This window comes from Gracilinanus agilis, chromosome 1, assembly GCF_016433145.1.
Source record: "Gracilinanus agilis isolate LMUSP501 chromosome 1, AgileGrace, whole genome shotgun sequence".
NCBI lineage: Eukaryota > Metazoa > Chordata > Mammalia > Didelphimorphia > Didelphidae > Gracilinanus > Gracilinanus agilis.
Genome location: NC_058130.1, coordinates 779,105,614 through 779,116,332, shown reverse-complemented (window position 1 = coordinate 779,116,332; position 10,719 = coordinate 779,105,614). Strand labels below are relative to the sequence as shown.

The window sequence follows — 10,719 nt, the reverse complement described above, 5'->3', positions numbered from 1 at the left end:
AGTGTCAACCTCTCCTTCTTAGAGCCTAGGCTGACAGGAGACGGGACTAGCCTAAAGCAAGTCAGGTTGGGGAGGAAGGAGCAGAGCCGCGATTAGGTTCTGGAGGTACATGGCCAGTCCAGTCCCATTTTACATATTGCTCTGAGAGCAACAACCATGACAGCAGTAACTCATGCTTACTTCCAAGAATACTTACCTCAGAACCCTCAGAACTATTCGACACTGTGAGGAATTTGTTTTTAAGCATACCATAAGTGCCTCCATAATGAAAAGGGTATTCTGGAGGTCATACAAATTTGTATCTTTTCCCCAGGAAGAATTGGTTCCACTCTCTCTGCTGGGAGCACTTCAGATCCCTCCCACTTTGTAGATCAGTGTGTTTATGGTGGCCGGTGCTGCTGACGTGCTGCTAAAAATAACCACTTAAACACATAGGAGACAACCCTGTTGGCGATTGCCATTCCACTCCTGTTCCCTAGATCTCTGCTCTAGAGACTGGCCTTGGTTTCCTCTGTCATTTATAAGGCAGATGAGAAGCATAAGCAGATGATTGTCCAGTGCAAAAGAAGGTCCCCAAGTGCCCAGGAAAGTGAGCAGTCCCTATGTATGCATGACATCAGTAGATTAATTTCCTTTTCTCAAGTCACATTTGGTTAAGGCATGTTCTGTTAGAAACAGTTACTGGTCTACAAGTGATTCTCCCCTTCCCTGGATTATATTCCCCGACTCCCTCACACTCACTCTTGTCTTCCTACCTTCCTTTTACTCTTTGGTCTTCTTCCTCTTATTAGCTCTAATATTAAGGACGTGACATTACCGAGAGCCCACAACAGTTGGAGAGCCTTTTCGTTGGGAGGTTTATGGTTGGGTTTGTTGGTTTGTTTTAAAGATGCCGCAGACTTTTTTCTTCTTAGGAATTCTAAATCAGGGTAGGTTTTTAAAACCACCTAGGTATTCCATTTTTTACCCTGTCGTTGCATGTCCCTAACCTGCTTACTTTTTATGCTTTTTCTCCTCCACACCAGCCATGCCATCTTACCACACGTGCCTCTTTTGGGCATGGAAGCTACCACTGCAAGGACCAGAGGCAGTCCAGTTAGGTAAGCCTCCTTCTATCTGCTCTAAACCACCCACTATAGGGGAATTCCTGGGCCCCAGTGTGCATTACATTACCCAGAAGGAAAGAGGCAAGACAGAGCTGAATCTGGGTCATTAAAAAAAACAATACCTGTTGATAGGAATGAGTGCTTAGCCTTCCCTCTTCACCAGATAAGAATTATGTCACTTGAGCATGCTCTCTCTGGTCCATGCTCCATAACCTTGCCTTACTACAAGAGACCCGTTCAATTGGAAGGTTCCTTTTCCCACCTTCTTTCTCTAAAAGGTGAAATGAAGTTGGAAGTCATTTACATTCTGGCAAGGCAAGGACGGTGGCCAGTGGAGAGAGTTATAACCAGGTTAGGGGAGGCCTGGCTTTGAATTCTTGTAGCAACTCCTAAGACTTTGAACTCTCCCTCCCCAAGCCTTAAATTGCCTCTTCTGTAAAACTGGATCCATAGTACTTGTGCTTCCTACCTCACAGGGTGGTTAAGAGGAGAGTGCTTCATTATGGGCTCCCTGGATGGGTTGCTGATAGCCTATGCACGTTGACTGGCAAACAGCTCTTGGAAGACTCCTCTAGGGAAGCAAAAAGAGTTTGAGGTACTGTCTCTGGAAGTTGGTAGACTAGAACAGCTTTGGGACTCGCTTTGGTTGTCCCATGGACTAGAACAGGGGTTGGCTTCTTGGCTCCAAGGGCCCTGTGGAAATAAGTAACCTCTAAAGGGCTGATCTCTTGGCTAGGTAGAAGTAAGAAACAGTCATATTTAATGCTTCTCTTCCCTTTCCTTTCCATTATCTTAGGCCGGGACCTCCGTGCTCTGCTTTGGCGCCAAAGTCCTGCTTAGCCTTTGAACCAGCAGTCAGGGTGCTCCGACTTTCAGCCTCTGACTACCAGATTCCTGCTTTAAAAGAGCTTGGGAGAGTCCCCAGTGTGTGCTCCAATCAGCATAGTAGTGCCACTCAGAAAGAGGTAAATAGGAATGATGCTGCCTGTTGGCTCTGACATCTGAGAAGTTCTCAACAGGGCACACAGATTAGCCTTGTTCAGCTTGGCTATAGAGCAAAAACCAGGAGTAATTATGGGAAGGTTTCAAAAAGGAAAAATTGATTTGATGTCAAGAAAAAATTTTTGAACAGTCAAGTCAAAGCCACCCAGAAAATGAAATGGACTGCCTCGGGAAGTAGCTGGATTTCCTCTTCTTTCTAAGGTTCCAGCTGAAGTCTGACTGACTTTTTTGTTGGGGATGGTGCAGTGAGGCGTCTTTTAGGGGTCTAGGCTGGGCTCAGTAGCCACTAAGATCCCTTTGAGCACCAGAATTCTGTAATCAGTCTGGGATTTTAAAGAGGCTCAGAACCCTAAATAGATCCATTCATTGTGAATAACAGCCTGGCCATGGTGTCCCATGATTCTTTTCCTATATACACCATGAGCTTCTCCCAGCTACTGGCTCCACTACTGCCAGTCTTGGTTCCATCTGGCCTAACTCTCACCTGGCATTCTCATCTAGCTCTTTTCTGAGCCTATCATTTGGCAGTAGGTCACCCCGAGTGTAAAACTGAGCAAGTAGGGGAGTTCCATACATCCAGAGCCACTATTATGCTTTGCCTCCCCAGGGACCTCCCCAAAGGCACAGCATTGTTGTCTCCAGGCCTCTCTTCTACCACAACTTTGTGCTTTTGTACATCTCAGACTAAAGTGGGCAAGAGGACAAAAGAGCACAAAACAACATCCCCAATGGGAAATTTCTTGAGGAATTTTCATATTCCAAATTGTTTGATTGAATTGTGAGATTGTGTTTCAGTCATATAAATAAGAGTTGTCAGGGCCAAAGACAGCCTCTTGAAGAGTAAAGTGGCTGCTTATTGATCCCAGTAATTCTGAAAAACCAATGAGATTATATGCCAGATATCCTGCAAAGTTGTGTTGTATACAAAATGATATACTTAATTTGTTTATTTTCATCATCCCTTCTTCCCATCCTAACCCATAAAAATAGACTGAACCAGAGAAGCGGCCAAAAAAAGTCTCACAGATTCGAATCCGGAAAACTATTCCTAGGCCAGATCCCAACCTTACCCCTATGGGACTGCCTCGACCTAAAAGGTAAGTTCTTTCTTTGGGTTAAAGAAGTCCTACCACTTGGAAGCAAACAAGACTTTGATTCTTAACTATCTTTTATCTTCCATCTCATGGCCTTAGGATTTTGGAATTCCCTAGAAGATTTAGGAGAGAACTCACTACATTCCTTAGATCCAGGACCCTTATTCCGTGACAGAGCAAAGCTTTCATTGTCTTTTTGGAGAAGGACCCGCTGCCCTTGTTTTGGATGTGCTTTGACAAGCATTACCTTACGTGTTTTGAGCCATTAAAACCCCTTCTTCCCTCTCCAGTCCTTTATTTGGGCCTTTTTTTCTGAAGTAAAGAGAACATTTTCTTAGTTGGTAATTTGAAATTAATTTCCCAGATGATTATCCGGGAGCCCTAGATGTGAGAAGACCTAATCAGCTTGTTTCAATAGCCTGGATGATGGGGTTGTTCTGGCCGGACTGAGCTGGGCAGCATGCACAGTGGCCTTGTCTGGTAATTCCTCCCCTCTCTTCTTTCCACCTGCTTCCTCCGGAGAGGAAGGGAACAGAATCTGGGACTCTGGTGTATCAAACCTTTTCTGGGTCCCAACCCTTAAAGCCTTTGCTCAGTCTTTTACATGGAACTCTGAGCCGCCTTCATGATGCTTTGGAGACAGACAGTTTCAGCCCCTAATTGTCCTCTCTCTTCCTTTATTGGGCATAGACTCATTGCCCTATTCAAGGGGAATATGTTTTCATGGACCCTTTTTTGCTTCCGAGGGATGGATTCTTTTTTCAAAACAAAACAAAACAAAACAAAACAAAGCCAAACCCTTACCTTCTCCCTTAGATACTGTGTATTTATTGGTTCCAAGACAGAAGGAGCAGTAAGGGCTAGGCAATTGGGGTTGAGTGACACAGCCAGGAAATGTCTGAGGTTGGATTTGAACCCAAGATTTCATGTCTATAGGCCTTACCCTCAATCCATTGAGGCACCTAGCTACCCTCATAAGGGACTGATTCTCCATGAGAGTTCCTCTATTGTATGAGAGAAGAATATTTGTCTAAGAGAAGGAATCTTTGGGTTCTAGTCCTAGCCCTTCCCTGCCTCTTCTACCCCTGTGGCCTTGAGCAGATAGAAAGGCTTGCTGGGCCTCTCTGTCCTATGGAAAACGGTTATAATAACCCTCACCCACCTTACAGAATGACTGGGGATTAGATAAATGATTGCTCATGCAAAGGCTTATATATGCCTCATCTATGAGCAAGTCGAGGATGAGGATAGAGAGTGGACTCATGTTTTCTTCTTTAAGGCTGAAGAAGAAGGAATTCAGTTTGGAAGAAATATACACCAATAAGAATTACAAGTCTCCTCCCTCATCCAGGTATGTTTCCCACATTAGGGAAATGGTGGGGGGGAGCGTGGGAGATCTGTGGGGTCACAGCTTAGAAGAGGGGGCTCCAGCAGTTCTGGTCATGGGAAGGGCAAGAGCAGGGTCCAGAGGAATTGCTCGCAACGTGCACTAAAAAAGTGAGTGATAAAGAGACAGAGCATATTAGTCTAAGTACTTAATAGTTGTGGGAAAACAGCGGAATTTGACAGGGTATTTCCGAGGAGGATTGAGGCTAGAGCTAAGTGACTCCTGGGACTAATCCTGTAATACTAACTTGAACCCTCATCAGGCTTCTAAGAAATCACATCAGCGTAAGTCTTATCTCCACTTTGCCCTAGATAAAGGGTGTAATAATAATAATAATAATAATAGCCTGGCAACAAAGATGAAAAACCATAAAGTGAGACCACAACTGGAGTACCCGGCAAATTCTTCTTACCAACAGTTGGCAAGGACATTGGAAAGCTAAACCGTTTCAAAAGCAGACAACCAGGCTGACCAGCAATTGTTGTGAAACCAAGAACATTGGGTAGCAGTTGTGGAGAGGCAGGCCTAGGCTTAGTGTCAGGACAGACATTCCAAGTCAGTGCTGTCTGGAAGCAGAATGGGCTTCCCTGGGGGGCGGTAAGCACCCCCTCAGGAACGCTGGAGGATCCCGTGCCAGCTATGTTATAAAGGTGATTCCTGCATAGGGTCAGGTTTTAAGTAGCTAGTCCTGGACCCTGCGGGTCCTTCCTAATCAGGGGAGCACGAAGGGCAGATCTAATGGTCCCATTTCCATTTCCCTATCCCAGGTGTTTAGAGACCATCTTTGAGGAGCCCAAAGAGAGAAATGGGGCACTCATATCTGTCAGCCAGCAGAAGAGAAAGCGGGTCCTAGAATTTCAGGACTTCACTGTCCCACGGAAGAGGAGGAATCGTGGTAAGATCAAGATGACAGGCAGCTTTACCAGGGCAAAAAAGGCCGCCCTGCAAAGCCGAGAGCTCGATGCCCTTTTGATTCAGAAACTAATGGACCTGGAGGCCTTCCTTGCCAAGGAGGGAGAAGGAGAGCCAGCATCAGGCTGCTGAGAAGTCAAGTCATTGTTGGAATTTGGGGGCCTTGTGTTGGTAGCTCTCTTGGCCATCTTTGGGAAGGATCTCTTGATTCTTTCTGGTCATTCAAACCACTCACCTGCACCAGGGATTCCTGGACGATAAGCTCTGTAGAGGTGCAGACGTGTCCTGTGTGGTCGAGAGGAACTCTGCTTTGCTGCTGAGCGTAGGGCCCCAGGAAGGCCTGCCTGCCCTCTCCTGCTCGGGACTGGGCCCTCCCCAGGGCCAGGCATCCCAGGCACCCCTTCTGTGATAACACTAGGATTCCCAGGACCCACCCACCCACCTCATATTGCACGTCCCTGTGGACTTTCTCCATTGTTTACAGTGGTGCTAGGCGCAGAAGCTGATCACCTTGTTCTTCGGACCCCCCCTTCCCCCAAACTCACTGGAGGAGTTGGGGAATGCTTTGTCCTAATTCTGTTCTTCAGTCCTGGGAGTGAGTCTGCTTAGAACTGGGTTCTGTGCGTGTGGCCTGCCCTCCGCCCAGCCCCTGCCCCACTCCGCCTGCTGGTGGCTCTTGGTCACTGGCCCCAGAGGAGCCCAACAAGGCACCATTCCAAGTCAGTTGCACTTTTCAATGTTGTGGTGTTTCCTCTTTTTATTATTATTATTATTATTGTTATTGTTGTTATTGCTGCATGTTGGGAGCCTTTAAATGTGATTTTTGTTTTTGTTTTTATTTTTTAACGTGGAGGAGAAAGGCGGTGATCTGTTTTAAGCAAAGACTATTCACAATGTGATGTGTGTCTGACCAGCCTCTCCCAGGGCAGTGATCAGGAAGCTCCATTCCTTCCCTGCTTCCAGGGCTGCCCGGCCCGGAAAGGAGGGTCCCTGCAATGGCATCAGGGCTGTATGCCTCTCGTCCTCCGAGTGAATGGATTTAATGGTCAAAGAGCAGGTTTTGCTCCAGGTTGCTTTTAATGTACTAGGATCAAGTGGGATTTTACTTTGTTTTTATGGCCAAAACGATGACGGTAGACTGGATCCCTGGGGCTGGATTCGAAGGCTTACTTCCGAAGTCTCCCAATGCATGAAAAGCCCTCTGCTCCAGAGGTCAGGAGAGGAGACTCTCCGTCCTTCTTGCTGGAAGTTGCATCAGGGAAGCCGGCCCTTGCTGGGTCCCTCTGGGTCCCTGTGTTTGTTAAATGTACTTGAAACTTTCTGGAGAGGGGGGGAAGGAGAGTGACTGCTAGCTGTCAGTTCATCCTTAGTGCCTATGGGGTTATTTGGTCAGAGGGATGCTGTCCTCATTTCACAAGCCCTTCCACACTTAATCCTTTTACTTCTTCCCTCTCCCCCTGCATTCCTCTTCCTCTAAAGCAAGTGTAGAGCACTGGGGTTCTCAGTCAGCGAGTGGGGCACAGCCCCTGTCCTCTGGACTCTCTTCCCATCCCTAGCGGCCAGACCTTCTTGTCCCCAGCAAGCCTCCAGGGGGCACACAAGATCCACCTGCCCCGTCTGCTGTGTCCACTTGGGATTAACTGTCAGGACAGGGTAGAGAGGGAGTTTGCCTCTGAACCTTTCTTCTGCAGGTGGGCCAGCTATGCCAGTTTTGGAGAGAGTGGGAAGCTTCTGGCCTGGACACAGGGCCCTAGGGCGTCTGCTGCAGCCGAATGGGACCAGACCAGCCAGTTGGACCAACTCAGTAACTTCCACGGCTGCACCACAGACCCAAGCCTTTGTCTTGTGGACCCGCCACATTTTAGAGGCCTGTCGGCATCATTGTCCGCTGTGTCATCAGAGCATCCCACCTCCCTCCCTCTGCCTAGGACGGTTCTCTTGATGCAAAGCTCCTCCCTCTATGCATTCCCTTTGAGGAGCAGGGCTTTTGCGGGTGCTTTTCAGGGAGCTTCCCTAGCTAGCCGTGTTGTTCCAGGGGGACCATTTTGTCAGGTCTGTTGGTGGTTTCAGAAGATCCCAAGGCCAGAAGGCAGACACTGCAGCAGGATCCACATTGATGTCATTAGAGATGTTACTTCAGCTTTAACACAGCCAGAAGTGGGACTTGTAAGGGCTGGATGACTGGGGGGGGGGGTTCGGGGGTGCGGGAGTGGGGTGAAGCTCTGGCAACACCTTGGAGGGAGAAGCAATCAGGGGGCCGCTGGGCTACACCCTGACATCCCTGGTCATTTGTCATTCATCTGACTAGGCTGCCCCTGCCCAGCCTCCCAAACTCCCAGCTCTAGTGTTACAGGAGCTAGATAGAGCTGCTCCTTGGAGACCTTTGCCATCCCTTCGGGTCAGACTTTTTGACTCTCTCATGGGACGGGGATGGACACTAGCCTCGCTCTAGCTTCAGGTCCACAGGCGTTTCCTGTGGCACTTCCAGCCCCTGGGGTCCCCCAGGACTTCACCTCAGGGGCTCGAGGGTGGGATGGGGGGCTGAAGGGGGACAGGAATCTCAGGTCTGAGCAGGGTCCTGCTTGTCGCTGAATTGTTCAAGGCTGGCTTTCCCCTTCCTTCGCCCTCCTCCCACCCCTCTTTCAATCTCATTTCCCTGTCGGTGTGAAAGTACCTCATTAAAGCCAATCATGTCTGTTGTCTTACTGAGGGGGGTGCAGTGAAGAGACATGTAGCATTTGCCTTACTTGGAGCCAGAGGAGCTCAGAAACTCATGCTGTGAAACCCAAAACATGACTCCCCTCTTCCCCTCCCCCAACTGTGAAAATCATGATACTTGGTCACTCTTGCCTGAAGGGCACTCTGGAGCTGGAGCCAACGTTGTTCTAGTGCTTCAACCCATTTTCTGCCAAGATTGGCCTTGTCTTCCTGCCCCACTGGATGCCCCAGTGGGCTGGCTATTGAGTGGGAGCTCCTGAGCTGCCCTCTGGGATTTGATCTTCTTCCATTCCACTCTATAGAGAGAGATCAACCCTTAGGCAGTGATGCTTATCTCTTGTCACTTCTAGGCAGAGGAAAGATAAGGCAGTTGTTTTCTTGTGTTTTTGTTGGTTTTTTTTTTTCCTTTAATGCCTGTGGGAAAATTTTTTTAAAGTCTGGTGTCTGTGAAAGGACCTAGGTTGTACCACATGTCAGTGGCTTTATCCAAAGCATTACAAAGAATCGGCAGAGTTTGGGGAGTCTGTTTGCCTGCGGACCTTCTCAGGAAGGGACGCTGCCAATAGAACCGAGCTTATGTCTAGGCACTGGACAAGTGAGAAGGCTTCAGCTGACCGAAATTCAAGTTCAATATTCCATTGAGCCACAAACCCAGCCTCCAAAGTTCTCTGGATTTCCTGGTGGGTGGGGTGGGGAGGGTTAAAGGTGGGGGAGAGACTTGAGAGGAGGGAAAATGGCGTATCATCCACCCAGCCCAGGCTGATGTTCAAAACTGTTGCTTCAGCATTTTCCCAAGCCACCTTCAGGTGCTGCGTTTGACTAATGGGCGACTCGCATTTCAGCACCTCTTGTGCTGGGCAGGGCCAGTAGCTGCCTGAACCAAGTGTTTCTATCTTATCATGATAAATAATAGTTCAGTGAAATTTGTACATTTTTGGTAATATTGGCATCAATCATGCCCCTCGCAGTTTTATTTCTGTTTGGTAGTTTGTGACTCTAAAATTCCCACTGTTATATGTGTTAATTTATGAAAATAAAAAAAAAATTTTTTTTTGGAATAAGTTTCAAAAAACTCTCCAATTTTCTTTCTTTTCTTGTGTGTGGCTCCAGCAGTAAATGGGGGCAAAATGTAGTTCTGAGGGATTTTTTAACTAGAAGAATTCAGACATGTGTGTTCTGGTGAATATCATCTCCTTCATATTGTTCCCTTGGGTGCCTTTCCTGTTGGTTACTGGGTCACTGACCTCTTGTGAAATCTTCTTCTCGGCCAGGGGTAGGAGTAGGGTGGGGGGATCCTACCATTCCTTCTCAGTTGTTAAGATAAAAGTTTTCTGGAGACTATATCTTAGTTTATAATTATTAAATAGTTTTAAAAGCAGGTCTGAAAGAAAAGGCCTCTCACCTCTTCTGGCTGGCAGATCCCTTACCAAGCCTGGGAACTGTGCTCATGCACCCTTCTCACACTCAATTCCCAGCAAAAAAGACCTCTCTTCCTCAGTTCCCTTTTATGCTCCTTATGATGTCCCTTTTAAAGTCCCTCCAGTTGGAAGACTGACCTCATTCTGGGTAAGAGATGGGTCTTCTGGACAACAGGGAGTCATGAGGGATGAGAAACAATTGTATTCCAAAGGCCAGGGCCTAGCAAGTCTCTATCAAGACCTTTAAATGGCAGCAAAATATGTATGCTCTCACTATCTTTAGTTTGTTGACACATAAATATGACAGACTTTGTTCTCAATCAAAGGGTGAATTACAACTTAATTCAATCAGAGAGTGGGGTATTTCAAACTTAGTATCAAAGCTCACCCTATTTACAATCCAAAATTCAACTTGGGATACCAAGAAAGGGCACCAGCTAGTATTAATTTTTCACAATCCCCCCTGTGATTCGTTTAAAGACATGGTGGCTTCTCTTCCATATATAACATCTATCTATTTAAGGATTATCTTAACAGGGGTACATAAAAGCCCAAAGGTATTATAATTTAGGGCAAGGGTCGGCAACCTTTTTGGCCGTGAGAGCCATAAACGCCACATTTTTTAAAATGTAATTTCATGAGAGCCGTGCAGTGCTCACAGTGCGGCTCCTGTAACGGCGCCTGGAAAAAAAAAATGGACTTTATGGCTCCTGCAGAAAGAGCCATATCTGGCCCTCAAAAGAGCCAGATATGGCTCAAGAGCCATACGTTGCCGACCCCTGATTTAGGGGCTAAACTATGTTAAGGTATTTCATAACAGAATAATTATGATTGGAGATGTGTTGACGAGGAACTGTTGGGGGCATTCCTCATTTTTTGGATCAAATGTTTCATAATCAAAAGAAAATACTGGCCCCTAAAGAGGACCCAAGGGGACAGAGGACCCGACTCCCACAGTTCAGACAATTATTTTCAAAGGCTCACTTAGAGTCTCATGATGTAGTGTCTGATTTTTGAGGACATCAGGACATCACATAGTCCTTAGAGCATTTTCTCCAGAAGATCTGCTTTCCTGATCTAGG

The 10,719-nt window shown here is 47.0% G+C and overlaps 1 protein-coding gene across 1 annotated transcript; it reads left to right on the top strand.

The window, feature by feature from the left end:
- The first annotated feature begins 886 nt into the window (after positions 1-886).
- Positions 887-6,226, top strand: LOC123245508 (protein PRR14L-like). Its single transcript, XM_044674428.1, has 5 exons — positions 887-1,100; positions 1,903-2,071; positions 3,099-3,205; positions 4,482-4,553; positions 5,357-6,226. Exons 1-5 carry the CDS (start codon positions 979-981, stop codon positions 5,631-5,633), a joined length of 747 nt encoding a protein of 248 aa, XP_044530363.1. The 5' UTR covers positions 887-978; the 3' UTR covers positions 5,634-6,226.
- Positions 6,227-10,719: the final 4,493 nt, after the last annotated feature.

What these genes read in the sequence shown, in the direction of transcription:
- LOC123245508 (XM_044674428.1), top strand. Translation starts at nt 979, where the DNA reads ATGTCCCTAACCTGCTTACTTTTTATGCTTTTTCTCCTCCACACCAGC. An exon ending in ACCAGAGGCAGTCCAGTTAG is followed by an intron (nt 1,101 to 1,902) that starts GTAAGCCTCCTT and finishes CCATTATCTTAG; the next exon opens with GCCGGGACCTCCGTGCTCTG. An exon ending in AAGTCTCCTCCCTCATCCAG is followed by an intron (nt 4,554 to 5,356) that starts GTATGTTTCCCA and finishes TCCCTATCCCAG; the next exon opens with GTGTTTAGAGACCATCTTTG.